At 42.9% G+C, this 15,066-nt stretch overlaps 1 protein-coding gene across 1 annotated transcript in view; it reads right to left on the reverse strand.

Moving 5' to 3' along the window:
* Positions 1-2,396: 2,396 nt before the first annotated feature.
* The window catches only part of LOC133562888 (mitochondrial 10-formyltetrahydrofolate dehydrogenase-like), a 101,274-nt gene continuing 88,604 nt past the window's right edge, over positions 2,397-15,066 (reverse strand). The window contains exons 21-23 of the mRNA XM_061916703.1: positions 9,739-9,844; positions 9,473-9,672; positions 2,397-4,888 (exon numbers count right to left, since the gene is read on the reverse strand). Coding sequence (XP_061772687.1) covers positions 4,833-4,888; positions 9,473-9,672; positions 9,739-9,844 — 362 coding nt within the window. The 3' untranslated portion in view covers positions 2,397-4,832. The remainder of the gene's footprint in view (positions 4,889-9,472; positions 9,673-9,738; positions 9,845-15,066) is intronic.

The raw sequence follows: 15,066 nt of genomic DNA on the forward strand, positions 1-15,066 counted from the left end.
CCTTCCCTGTTTGAGGCCACCAGAGCTTTCGAATTCATCCCCAAGTCAGGGCACGGCATCCCAGATTCTCGGGTTCCACCCAGTCTGTGCTCAGCGGATTTAGTCTTAATTTGTCATGACGCCCACCATGGATTTTCGCGCCACCCCTTTGAAGGGTCGTTTAACCCTTGTATTATGTTGGGAAAAAATGACATTGATTAGGTTGCGGGTCGTTTTGACCCGCACTGTGTAAATGCACTCAAAACAGTCAAGAAAACAGGTTAAACCAATAACAATTTCACAATACGAAGTTCCTGCAGTCCTGGGTTCAAATCCAGGCTCGGGATCTTTGTGTGTGGAGTTTGCACGTTTTCCCCGTGAATGCGTGGGTTCCCTCCGGGTACTCCGGCTTCCTCCCACCTCCAAAGACATGCACCTGGGGATAAGTTGATTGGCAACACTAAATGGTCCCTAGTGTGTGAATGTGAGTGTGAATGTTGTCTATCTGTGTTGGCCCTGCGATGAGGTGGCGACTTGTCCAGGGTGTACCCTGCCTTCCGCCCGATTGTAGCTGAGATAGGCGCCAGCACCCCCGCGACCCCGAAAGGGAATAAGCGGTAGGAAATGGATGGATGGGTTATATAAACATTTAGAAAAGTGACATACAATACATTTTTTATTCCAATTGTATTATGTTAAGGGTCAATTTGACCCATTTCAGCTTTTGTGTTGATCAAAGTACTGGTTATCCTTTCTTTTTCTTGCTGAAATCTGGTGAGTTTTCCTCATCTAGGGTCATGAACTGGTGTGTAAATCTGGACACTGTTGTGTAGTGGAATGTTTGTGCAGAGTTTGTATAAAAAGATGATGTTGCGGGTCATTTTGACCCAGGCGCTTTAATGTAGGTAAATAGCTGTTCAGATCCAAAAATAAACATGTCTCCTTGATGTACGTTTTACTTTGATGTACAATTGTTTGTATTTTGATTGTCTCTGAGACCCAGAGCCAGGTGTGTGAAGAGAGGGAACTTTTTCACACTTGTCCTTGTCTCCTCAGATGTCATCCTTCTGGAACTCATTTTTGGTGAGTTTGTCAAAGAGATGACACGAGAACAGTGACAAGGACACCTGGCTCTGGGTCTCAGAGCCAATCAAAATACAAACAATTGTACATCAAAGTAAAAAGTACATCAAAGAGACTTGTTTATTTTGGCTATTTACCCACATTAAAGCGTCTGGGTCAAAATGACCCGCAACATCATCTTTCTATACAAACTCTGCAAGACATTCCACTACAAAACAAAGTATCCAGATTTTACACACCAGTTCATGACCCTAGATGAGGAAAAGTCACCAGATTTCAGCAATAAAAAGAAAGGATAACCAGTACTTTGATCAACACAAAAACAGAAATGGATCAAATTGACCCTCAACATAATAGAAGGGTTAAGGTCCTACAACACAAGGATAAGAGTCTGATTGTTGACGTTGGGGGAAGACCTGAAACTGTTTTTCATTGATAGGATTAAGGCGACCCACGTAGAAGTTTCCAGGCCATTGGAATTGTCCCAGGTGCGGCGTCTTCAGTAATGCGGACGTTGTACCGATCCGTTGTGGTGAAGAAGGAGCTGAGCCGGAAGGCAAAGCTCTCAATTTACCGGTCGATCTACGTTCCCATCCTCACCTATGATCATGAGCTGTGGGTCATGACCGAAAGGATAAGATCACGGGTACAAGCGGCCCAAAAGAGTTTCCTTCTCTCCCTTAGAGATAGGGTGAGAAGCTCTGCCATCCGGGAGGAACTCAAAGTAAAGCCGCTGCTCTTCCACATCGAGAGGAGCCAGATGAGGTGGTTCGGGCATCTGGTCAGGATGCCACCCGAACGCCTCCCTAGAGAGGTGTTTAGGGCACGTCCAACCGGTAGGAGGCCACGGGGAAGACCCAGGACACGTTGGGAAGACTATGTCTTCCGGCTGGCCTGGGAACGCCTCGGGATCCCCCGGGAAGAGCTAGACGAAGTGGCTGGAGAGAGGGAAGTCTGGGTTTCCCTGCTTAGGCTGTTGCCCCCGCGACCCGACCTCGGATAAGCGGAAGAAGATGGATGGATGGATGGATGGAATTGTCCCATGCCCCACGCCGCAAAGCCCCCTCTCCATTTTTCCCCCACGCACCTTATCCAATCGTGGTCCTCTCTGCCCTGTCAGCGCTCATGCTTTCCAGTACCCGTTGTGGTACTGGGAGGCATGGGGGGGCTTGTTTAGTGGGTTTACATCATTTATCAACGGAACTTTAGTGATTGTTAGAGTTCAGGTTGGATGGGTTTTCTGGGGACACATTTCTGGTGTAGTGTGTTGTTGCACTGAGAAACCACAGATGCTTAGACACTGCTCCATTGCTGATTTGAAAACAAAGTCTGAATGTCATCAAAACAATTAGTTTAATCTTTGGACACTCCTCTTTTCACTCCCGTCCTTACACGCTACACAATGACCACTTTTATTTTTTAGTGGATACCAAATCTTACTGGCAGTGTTTTGGCTCCGTAAGGGAATCAATGCTGTCATTGTTGCACATGCATAAACACACACACACACATGCCCCAACACCATGGCAACACACATTCACGTGGCAAGCACTGTATGACATTTTCAGGTTTCAAGTGTTGTCCTTTTCATGGATTTCAATGACATTCGCAAGTGTAAGTAAAACTCCATGATCTATTATTTTAAAACAGCCCCCGATAAAGGTGTGATGACAAAGGTCACCTTTTTAGCAATGTGCCTCGGGATCCCCCGGGAAGAGCTAGATGAAGTGGCTGGGGAGAGGGAAGTCTGGTCTTCCTTGCTTAGGCTGCTTCCCCCACGACCCGACCTCGGATAAGCGGAAGAAGATGGATGGATGGATGGGTTTTCAGCCAGAAAAGGCTAACTTGCAAACCTTTGCGGTGGAAGAACTTTAGTATTGACCTGAAAGGCAAAATCTTGGCTAGAAGCGGCCGAAATGAGCTTCTTTGTAGAGTTGCTGACTCCCCCTTATTGACAGGAGTGAAGTGAATTGAAGTGAATTATATTTATATAGCACTTTTTCTCTAGTGACTCAAAGCGCTTTACATAGTGAAACCCAATATCTAAGTTACATTCAAACCAGTGTGAGTGGCACTGAGAGCAGGTGGGTAAAGTGTCTTGCCCAAGGACACAACGGCAGTGACTAGGATGGCGGAAGCGGGAATCGAACCTGCAACCCTCAAGTTGCTGGCACGGCCGCTCTACCAACCGAGCTAAACCAGAAGTTCTGGTGGGCCACCTGAGCTCAGGCATGCAAAACGTGAGGCTCAAAAGGTTGTTGCTGGAGATGTCTGGGCCTTCCATACCATAGATTAGCTACTTCTCAAATTGTAGGGTGAGGAATTTCAATATACAGTACAAAAATGAACTTCCTCTTGAATTGTTTGGACTTTTTACTTTGCTTGGGGAATCACAGACTTGAAATATTACAAATGTTTATTTAACTTAACCTGGAAATGTTTTTAACCTTCGTCTTGTGTTAGGGTCGGCACCGACCCGTTTTAGTTTTTAAATGCATAAAAACACCACATACATTTATTTTTTTGCATCAACGCTTTTTGACTTTGTCAGGAACCTCTTTGTCAACAAAATAAAACATTTTAATTTTTTTCACTAAATTATAAAATGCTCTGGTAGAAATTATGCCCTTGGTGTTGTTAGGGTCGGTTTTGACCCGGTTATAAAAATAAGACTATAAAGCAATGATAAGAGCAAAAACTGAACACACTGACAGCCAGCTCCTCTCCCAATCATGTGAGCTTTAGTGGATTCTCATTTTACCTTGTTATCCTGTACAAAAACAATCAAAAGACGGACACTAAAAGTGTCACTTTTTGCCACTCTGATTTTGTTTTTTTATTAGTTTTGGAACTAGTAACCTATTTCTCTTGGTTTCATTTGCTTAATTGGTTGTTTGTTTGATGTTGGATTTCTGTTGCTGAAAAAAATACGTTTTAGCCTTTTTCTTGAAGTAAATATATATGGGTCGAAATTGACCCGTAACACCATAGATGTTACTATAGTTAAAATTCTTAAAATGAAAAAATAAACAAAACACATTTATTTAAGAGATGTGTTCTAATACCACTTAGTAATAGTTAGGTAACACAACAACCTTTTTTTTTATTTATATGATTCTCTTGAGGTTCGTTTTACCATTTTTAAAAATTGAAATCGAGGGGTATACTGACAAAATAAGGCCCAATGGCCCAAACCAAAAATATTAAAACCAATATTTTCAAGGATAAGGAAGCCTAACAAGGTAACCAAGAGATGAGAAACAAATTGGATGATAGATAATTGTTTTTAGTGTATTTTACAGCTGATTCAAAACATGGGTCAAAACAGACCCGTTAACATAAGAGATGGTAACAGAAAGCTAATACAAGAGGAAAGTTAAGTTCAAGCAGTGGGTTGTACGGATACATAAATAAATATTATATTATCATGTTCTCAATCCTGTTTTAATTTTGGGGGCTCATGAAAAGAGTTCAGGGGGCGGGGCATAGATGTGTATCCTCAAAGTTTCATAATTGTTGGACTAGCAGTCAATGATTTATGGGTCATTACTTGTCATTAAGTCCCGCCCATCTGTACTTCATTTGGTGAATAACACCGCCACCGTGTGGTGCATCTAATACTGCAGGTGCATGTTCATGAGTAGAAAAGTATGAGAAAGTGTCGGTTGATTTGTGTTGTTTTAAAAACAATTATTAAAAACGTTGCTCATTGGACTCGCTTTGCTTCGATGGCACAAAAATGATCCGGAACTTCCCTTTAAAAAAGACAGTCAATATTCCACAGTCACTGCTTTGGTCTTGAGGTATTCCATGAGCGCATCCTCTCCTATCGATGACAAGCAGACATTTAGTACATCATCACATGCACTATAATATACAGCAATACATAACATTTAAATAATGACATCAAACATACTGTAGTTAAACTCCAGGTATTCTGATGCAATACTGATATTGGGCCGATATCAGCAAAAAACAATATTGGATTATATAATTTTTATCTAAAATCTGTAATATACACTTTGATACAAACCTGGACAGCCAGTTAATATCTAAATGTCATCTAATAAACACACACGGTGGGTCTTTTCTTGTATTTTAGTCAAGTCATTTACAAAATGTAAGCATTGGTAGGCTACGGGCGACTACGAGCTAGCAGCTACACAACAGCTAAGCTTGCAATTGCACACAAGCTATGTAATAAATGCCCTAATTTAAACCAGAGGTCCTCAACCTTTTTTGCACCACGGACCAGATTAATGTAGGATTTTTTTCTACGGACCGGTTTTTTAAGTGTGGCAGATAAATGCAGCAAAAATAAATGCATGAAAAATAGCGCACACTAAAACACCGACCTAGTGGAAGCCCTGAGCTTGTTTATTTGTAATGAGATCCCCAGCAGGTTGATGGTACTATATGCCATGGACCATGGATGTTGATGGTACTATATGCCATGGACCATGGATGTTGATGGTACTATATGCCATGGACCATGGATGTTGATGGTACTATATGCCATGGACCATGGATGTTGATGGTACTATATGCCATGGACCATGGATGTTGATGGTACTATATGCCATGGACCATGGATGTTGATGGTACTATATGCCATGGACCATGGATGTTGATGGTACTATATGCCATGGACCATGGATGTTGATGGTACTATATGCCATGGACCATGGATGTTGATGGTACTATATGCCATGGACCATGGATGTTGATGGTACTATATGCCATGGACCATGGATGTTGATGGTACTATATGCCATGGACCATGGATGTTGATGGTACTATATGCCATGGACCATGGATGTTGATGGTACTATATGCCCTGGCCCATGGATGTTGATGGTATTATATGCCATGGACCATGGATGTTGATGGTACTATATGCCATGGACCTTGGATGTTGATGGTACTATATGCCATGGACCATGGATGTTGATGGTACTATATGCCATGGACCATGGATGTTGATGGTACTATATGCCATGGACCATGGATGTTGATGGTACTATATGCCATGGACCATGGATGTTGATGTACTATATGCCATCAACCTACTGGGGACTGGCCGATGGAAATCAACCTCAGGCTACAATCTGTCACATTTATATTATATATGTTCATTAATGTGCATTGTAACATGTCACAAAGTTATAACAAAAATAACAAATGGTGGCTTCCTATGAGGAGTTTTATTGTTTGTCTTTAAACAAGCTTATTGGTGTGTTTAGTGGCACAGGCGAAATTTAAGGCAGTGGTTTATAAGTTATGGAATGTCGTTGGGGACCGCTGATCTAAACAATATCGCAGCAGATATGTCAATATGAGCAAGTATCAAATTATTATAGTTGTATATTATAAGAAAGAATCCAGTAATTATCAAATTTACTGCGGCGTGAGTTGAACTTCATTATTTTGGCCAGTAGGTGTCGCCAAAAGCAAATACTGACCAACTTTAACTCAACTAAAGACAGCATTAGCTCGTTCCAGGCGGTTAATATGTTTGTGTTTTTCATACCTACCATTGTTTTCTGTTTGAGTAATTCCACTTGATAAAACCTTTTCTAAATTTCCACTCTCAAAACAATAAAAGTACGAATGATTCCTGCCGATATATTTGTTCTCTGAGTCATTTCACTTGATAAAACCTTTTCTAAAATTCCACTCTGTGAATTATTCCTGCTGATAGTTGTGTTGTCACACCCTTAATATAAACATACAGAATTTGAGAATTTGCAGGGACAAAAACAAAAGAACCCCTATACTTTAGAAATGTATCATAAAAATGCGTCTGACGATGGCGCTCTAAGCATCAAGACTGTTTTGTAGACAGTGAAGCGTCTTCTACAATCATCCCTGCCTGTTTTAAGTTGAGGCTGGCTAAAACACAAAATCATTTGACAGTTGATTACCATGCACGGGAGTTATTGAATGAACGATAAACTAAGGCTGCGGTCACACTACAGGAGGGGTGCCCATTACGTCGATCGCGAGCTACCAGTCGACCGCGGGGGGTGTGTCAGTCGATCTCCAGCCAGGCTTTTAAAAAAAATAGACCTAAAAATTAGTGATCATCAATCTTCACCAAGACGTCACTTAAATGACATTCACGGTACCGGAGGGTCTTGTGAGATGACGCTGGCTGCTGCAAGATCATTATTATGAAAATATGACCGAGAGGAAGGCGAGAAACACTTTTTATTTCAACAGACTCTCACGCCGTACCTTCCGTCAAAACTCTAAAGGCCGACTGCACATTTCCTATCTTCACAATAAAAGCCCTGCTTCATGATGCCTGCGCTAACTAAATACAGAGTCTCGGAAAACTGCCGTGCACAAGCGATCCCTCAGAAAGCTGGCGTGCACATCACTTGTGCACGCCAGCTTTCTGAGACTCTTATTTTGTTAGCGCAGGCAGCATGAAGCAGGGCGTTTTATTGTGAAGATAGGAAATGTGCAGTCGGCCTTTAGAGTTTTGACGGAAGGGACGGCGCGAAAGTCTGTTGAAATAAAAAGTGTTTCTCGCCTTCCTCTCTGTCATTTTTTCATAATAATGAACTGGCAGCAGCCAGCGTCATCTCACAAGACCCTCGGGTGCCGTGAATGTCAATCAAGCAAGCTACGGAATTTGCCGCCAATGTTTTTCTTGTAAAGTGTATGGAAGCTGGATGAATTAGATGCCAAAAACCAACCACTTTCATGTGGTATTGTACAGAAAGGACAACTTTTTTTCTCCTCCATTTGAAAATGTGGGCGTTATCATCATTACTGTCTGATTCCAATCAATGCAAGTCATCAGAATCAGGTAATACACCAACTTATATTCTTGTCTTTGTGAAAGAAAGACATCTATATGTGTTACACATGCTTGTATTATCATTAAACACATTTAACTTGTTTACAAAAATGTCTCTTTCATAAATAAATAAATATAAATGATATATATAAATGAGGTAGATCCCCTCGAGTTGGTCACTTGAAAAAGTGTGGGCACCCCTGCACTACAGGGTAAGAAGCCAAATTTTGAATTTTTTGTTAAATCCCATCTTTTTATGCAGTCGTTCACATGCCAAAAAAAGAATGTGATTTCTAACATTAATCAGAGTCATAATCAGAAATACTTTAACAACACAAAAGTCCTTTAAACCCACAAGCATGTGCACATGATTAGATAGAAGAAACTCAGTTTTGCATGTACAAAAACACGTGCAAACTTGATAGCACACGCAAAGCTGATCTACTGAACTTGTGCGCGGAAATAAGCAGAATAAGGAGTGCAACATATTTTGCGTGTCCACCTTTATGTATATACAGAATATATGCTAATCATCAGAAGCCGGGATGCCAGGATGTCTTTAGAGGATGATTAAAACAATTTCAATTGGTGCATTTTGGTTTGTTTTTTTCATTGATATGAAAAACATTGGCTTCACGGTGGAAGAGGGGTTAGTGCGTCTGCCTCACAATAAAAAGTTCCTGCAGTCCTGGGTTCAAATCCAGGCTTGGGATCTTTCTGTGTAGAGTTTGCATTTTCTCCCCGTGAATGCTTCCTCCCACTTCCAAAGACATGCACCTGGGGATAGGTTGATTGGCAACACTAAATGGTCCCTAGTGTGTGAATGTTGTCTGTCTATCTGTGTTGGCCCTGCGATGAGGTGGCGACTTGTCCAGGGTGTACCCTGCCTTCCGCCCGATTGTAGCTGAGATAGGCGCCAGCGCCCCCCGCGACCCCGAAAGGGAATAAGCGGTAGAAGATGGATGAAAAACATTTTTGTAATATGCATTTTCTTGCGTGTGGAACATTCCAGCGGACGCTAAAAAAGTGGGTTCCGTAGACCGCTTCTAAAACGCTCAGAAAACGTGGTACACGTTATTCCACAGGGAGGAGAATAAATGGGTTGTACTTGTATAGCGCTTTTCTACCTTCAAGGTACTCAAAGCGCTTTGACACTACTTCCACATTTACCCATTCACACACACATTCACACACTGATGGAGGGAGCTGCCATGCAAGGCGCCAAACAGCAGCCATCAGGAGCAAGGGTGAAGTGTCTTGCTCAGGACACAACGGACGTGACGAGGTTGGTATTAGGTGGGATTTGAACCAGGGAACCTCGGGTTGCGCACGGCCACTCTCCCACTGCGCCACGCCGTCCCTAACCATATGTACAGTAAATGAGTGTGTCCATGGTGAAAGCTGCATAGTACACACCAAATCCTCATGCAAATAGGGCAGTCCGTGCCACTTTTGCACTTGTTATCAATTGTACATGCAGTCTTAGTAGATCACACGCATCATGCCGACAAACAATACAAACAATGTTATAGTTTGCACACGCTGTTTAGCGCTTGGTAACTAGATCTGAGTAGATTGGGCCACTTGTCTGCTACAACTTACCGAGGTCTTTGCCAAAGCCAGACTGCTTGAAGCCTCCAAAAGGTGAAGCCACGTCAGTCTTGTTGTAGGTGTTAATGAAAACGGTTCCAGCCTCCAAGTGTTCACTAACATACATGGCTTTGTTAATGTCTCGGGTGAACACACCTGAAGCCAGACCATACTCCGTGTCATTGGCTCTCTGCAGCACACCGTCCACGTCCCTGTGAAGCACAACTCACTCAAATACCATTCTAGCATCCATGGGGTTTGTTATCTGGACTATTTACCCATCTTTAAATTTGGAGACGACCATGATGGGGCCGAAAGACTCCTCTTTGGCCATGAACATGTGGTCCTCCACGTCAGTGAACACAGTCGGCTCCATGAAGAAACCTGTTAGAAAAAAAAAAAAGTTGTATAACTTTATTTATTATTCCGTATTATATCAGTTTAAAGTTTCACAACATTTTAAAAACAAACATATTCCAGTATTCATCGCCCCCTTCTTGCTGTTAATTGCAAATCCCCCCAGGCATTCTTATTGTGGCGTGCAGTGTCATTGCTAGGCTGGTAAACAATTGAAGTGGTTATGGTAAATGTGCATGTTTTAATCTCCGGGTTGGGGAGGAGACCCTGCCCCAAGTGGAGGAGTTCAAGTACCTAGGAGTCTTGTTCACGAGTGAGGGAAGAGTGGATCGTGAGATCGACAGGCGGATCGGTGCGGCGTCTTCAGTAATGCGGACGTTGTACCGATCCGTTGTGGTGAAGAAGGAGCTGAGCCGGAAGGCAAAGCTCTCAATTTACCGGTCGATCTACGTTCCCATCCTCACCTATGGTCATGAGCTTTGGGTCATGACCGAAAGGATAAGATCACGGGTACAAGCGGCCGAAATGAGCTTCCTCCTCTCTCTTAGAGATAGGGTGAGAAGCTCTGCCATCCGGGAGGAACTCAAAGTAAAGCCGCTGCTCCTTCACATCGAGAGGAGCCAGATGAGGTGGTTCGGGCATCTGGTCAGGATGCCACCCGAACACCTCCCTAGGGAGGTGTTTAGGGCACGTCCAACCGGTAGGAGGCCACGGGGAAGACCCAGGACACGTTGGGAAGACTATGTCTCCCGGCTGGCCTGGGAACGCCTCGGGATCCCCCGGGAAGAGCTAGACGAAGTGGCTGGGGAGAGGGAAGTCTGGGTTTCCCTGCTTAGGCTGTTGCCCCCGCGACCCGACCTCGGATAAGCGGAAGATGATGGATGGATAATTGCGGACTATAATCCGCTACTTTTTTCCCTGCGGCTTATAAAACGGTGTGGAAGATTGTTGAGAGACACCGCCGACGGGCCGACAACGGGCGGAAAGCAGCAGCGCGGGCCCACCTGGAGGCCGGGAGGCGGGGCATGCGGCGGTAAGAGGAGGCGTGACGCTGCAGCGGCAATCTAATGCAGGTGCGTATACGACACACCGGCTCACGATCTGTCTATCTGCTGGCAGAATATAAAAAGGGCGAGGGAGGAGCGACCAGGGGGAGAGCAGCACGGAGGAGGAAACATCGGCCAGCAGACCTGAAGCACGACAAACCCCCACCACGAGAGCAATGACACACCCCCGCAGCGGACGCAAGCCCCGGACGTGCAGCGGCAGCACGAAGGAGCGCACTGAAAAGTGACTCTACCAAAGGGCCAAGATTTGTTGAAATAATAAATCAATGCCAACGCTGCTATGATGCGTCTTGTGTCAGGTGTCCCCGCAACCCACACGAGGACGGCAGAAAGTCCGTTACAGTGCCTGGTATTCCTAGGTAGTATGTGGAGAGACACCGCCGACGGGCCGACAACGGGCGGAAAGCAGCAGCGCGGGCCCACCTGGAGGCCGGGAGGCGGGGCATGCGGCCATACTACCCGGAGTACGCCCGATCTCGTCTGATCTTGGAAGCTAAGCTGGGTCTGGCCTGGTTAGTACTTGAATGGGAGACTGTAACGGACTTCCTGCCGTCCTCGTGTGGGTTGCGGGGACACCTGACACAAGACGCATCATAGCAGCGTTGGCATTGATTTATTATTTCAACAAATCTTGGCCCTTTGGTCGAGTCACTTTTCAGTGCGCTCCTTCGTGCTGCCGCTGCGGGGGGGTGTCATTGCTCTCGCGGTGGGGGTTTGTCGTGCTTCAGGTCTGCTGGCCGATGTTTCCTCCTCCGTGCTGCTCTCCCCCTGGTCGCTCCTCCCTCGCCCTATTTATATTCTGCCAGCAGATAGACAGATCGTGAGCCGGTGTGTCGTATACGCACCTGCATTTGATTGCCGCTGCAGCGTCACGCCTCCTCTTGCCGCCGCATGCCCCGCCTCCCGGCCTCCAGGTGGGCCCACGCTGCTGCTTTCCGCCCGTTGTCGGCCCGTCGGCGGTGTCTCTCCACAAAGATATATGGATTTTTCTCCTCTGAAAGCCATGATGCAAAAAGTAAACCAAAACATCCATCCATCCATCCATCCATCCATCATCTTCCGCTTATCCGAGGTCGGGTCGCGGGGGCAACAGCCTAAGCAGGGAAACCCAGACTTCCCTCTCCCCAGCCACTTCGTCTAGCTCTTCCCGGGGGATCCCGAGGCGTTCCCAGGCCAGCCGGGAGACATAGTCTTCCCAACGTGTCCTGGGTCTTCCCCGTGGCCTCCTACTGGTTGACCAGATGCCCGAACCACCTCATCTGGCTCCTCTCGATGTGAAGGAGCAGCGGCTTTACTTTGAGTTCCTCCCGGATGGCAGAGCTTCTCAGACCTATCTCTAAGGGAGAGCCCCGCCACACGGCGGAGGAAACTCATTTGGGCCGCTTGTACCCGTGATCTTATCCTTTCGGTCATGACCCAAAGCTCATGACCATAGGTGAGGATGGGAACGTAGATCGACCGGTAAATTGAGAGCTTTGCCTTCCGGCTCAGCTCCTTCTTCACCACAACGGATCGGTACAACGTCCGCATTACTGAAGACGCCGCACCGATCCGCCTGTCGATCTCACGATCCACTCTTCCCTCACTCGTGAACAAGAACAAAACCAAAACAAAACAACAAAAAAACAAGCAAAACACTGAATAGTTGTTGTACTGTTTGGGCTATGGCGCCCAAGTTCGCTCAATAGTACTGCATTGCCATTCTGTTTAGACTAGACCAGGGGTCACCAACGCGGTGCCCGCAGGCACCAGGTCGCCCGTTAGGACCAGATGAGTAGCCCGCTGGCCTGTTCTAGAAATAGCTCAAATAGCAGCACTTACCAGTGAGCTGCCTCTGTTTTTTAAAATTGTATTTATTTACTAGCAAGCTGGTCTCGTTTTTATTTCTAAGAGAGACAAAACTGAAATAGGGCTTCACGGTGGAAGAGGGGTTAGTGCGTCTGCCTCACAATACGAAGTTCCTGCAGTCCTGGGTTCAAATCCAGGCTTGGGATCTTTCTGTGTGGAGTTTGCATGTTCTCCCCGTGAATGCGTGGATTCCCTCCGGGTACTCCGGCTTCCTCCCACTTCCAAAGACATGCACCTGGGGATAGGCCCCTCCCACCTCCAAAGACATGCACCTGGGGATAGGCCCCTCCCACCTCCAAAGACATGCACCTGGGGATAGGTTGATTGGCAACACTAAATTGACTCTATTGTGTGAATGTTGTCTGTCTATCTGTGTTGGCCCTGTGATGAGGTGGCGACTTGTCCAGGGTGTACCCCGCCTTCCGCCCGATTGTAGCTGAGATAGGCGCCAGCGCCCCCCGCGACCCCAAAAAGGGGAATAAGCGGTAGAAATGGATGGATAACAAAACTGAAATAGAATTAGAAAATCCAAGAAAATATTTTAAAGACTTGGTTTTCACTTGTTTAAATATTTTTTTTTTTACTTTGCTTCTTATAACTTTCAGAAACACAATTTTAGAGAAAAAATACAATTTAAAAATCATTTTTAAACACATATACCTTTTAACCTTTTAAATTCCCTCCCATTCTTTCCTGACAATTTAAATCAATGTTCAAGTAAATTTAATTTTTTTTATTGTAAAGAATAATAAATACATTTTAATTTAATTCTTCATTTTGGCTTCTATTTTTTCGACGAATAATATTTGTGAAATATTTCTTCAAACTTATGATTAAAATTCAAAAAATGATTCCGGCAATTCTAGAAAATCTTTAGAATCAAATTTAAATCTTATTTCAAAGTCTTTTGAATTTCTTTTAAAATTTTTGTTCTGGAAAATTTAGAAGAAATAATGATTTGTCTTTGTTAGAAATATAGCTTGGTCCAATTTGTTAGATAGTCTAACAAAATGCAGATTGTATTATAACCTATTTAAAAGATGTCATCAAAATTGTAAAAATTGATCTTAATCAGGAAAAATGACTAATGATGTTCCATAAATTCTTTTTTAAATTTTTAAAATAAGATTCGAATTAGATTGTTTTTGTCTTCTTTTTTTTGGGTTGAATTTTGAATTTTAAAGAGTCGAAATTGAAGATAAACTATGTTTCAAAATTAAATTTTCATTTTGTTTCCTGTTTTCTCCTCTTTTAAACCGTTCAAATAAGTTTTTTTTTCATCATTTATTCTCTGCAATAAACCTTCCGTAAGAGGAAAAAAAATGTACGACGGAATGACAGACAGAAATACCTATTTTATATATATATATATATATATATATATATATATATATATATATATATATATATATATACATATATATATGTGTACATATATATACATATATATATATGTACATATATAGATATATATACACATATATATAGATATATATATACACATATATATAGATATATACATATGTATATATATATATATATATATATATATATATATATATATATATATATATATATGTGTACATATATATACATATATATATATGTACATATATATATACATATATAGATATATATACATATATATATACACATATATATAGATATATACATATATATATATATATACACATATATATAGATATATATATACACATATATATAGATATATACATATATATATATATATATATATATTTATTTATCAAAGGTAAATTGAGCAAATTGGCTATTTTTGGCTATTTATTTAAGTGTGTATCAAACTGGTAGCCCTTCGCATTAATCAGTACCCAAGAAGTAGCGCTTGGTTTCAAAAAGGTTGGTGACCCCTGGACTAGAGCGTTCAAGTTCAATAGCCATTCGGGTCTTCTGTCCGTCCATAGCGTTTCTACTTGTATGGATTCTTTATTAATACGGCAAGCAACGTTTGTAACTTTTACAGTATAACTAAAAACATTCTTACATACTCAACCATCCATGTGGGATTGTCTGTAGGAATGTTTTCAAGCGTATTTTTACGTGCTATCGTACGAAATTCCAATAAATCAGTCGTTTTTTGTTTTTCGATATCTCTTTATGAAAACTGAAATACCCGAAAAATACACTGACCATAAACGATTCCTTGAGGCAAAAAAAAAAAAATGCAAAGAAGTAATACTGTAGAATTAGTTTTAACTTACAGTTGTGTGGATGTCATCATGAATCGCTTGCTGATGGCATCATAGCAGTAAAAATAAAATGTTTCCTCTTCAATTTCTCCCAGGTATGCACATA

This window comes from Nerophis ophidion, linkage group LG12 (genome assembly GCF_033978795.1).
Source record: "Nerophis ophidion isolate RoL-2023_Sa linkage group LG12, RoL_Noph_v1.0, whole genome shotgun sequence".
In the NCBI taxonomy this organism is placed as follows: Eukaryota; Metazoa; Chordata; class Actinopteri; order Syngnathiformes; family Syngnathidae; genus Nerophis; species Nerophis ophidion.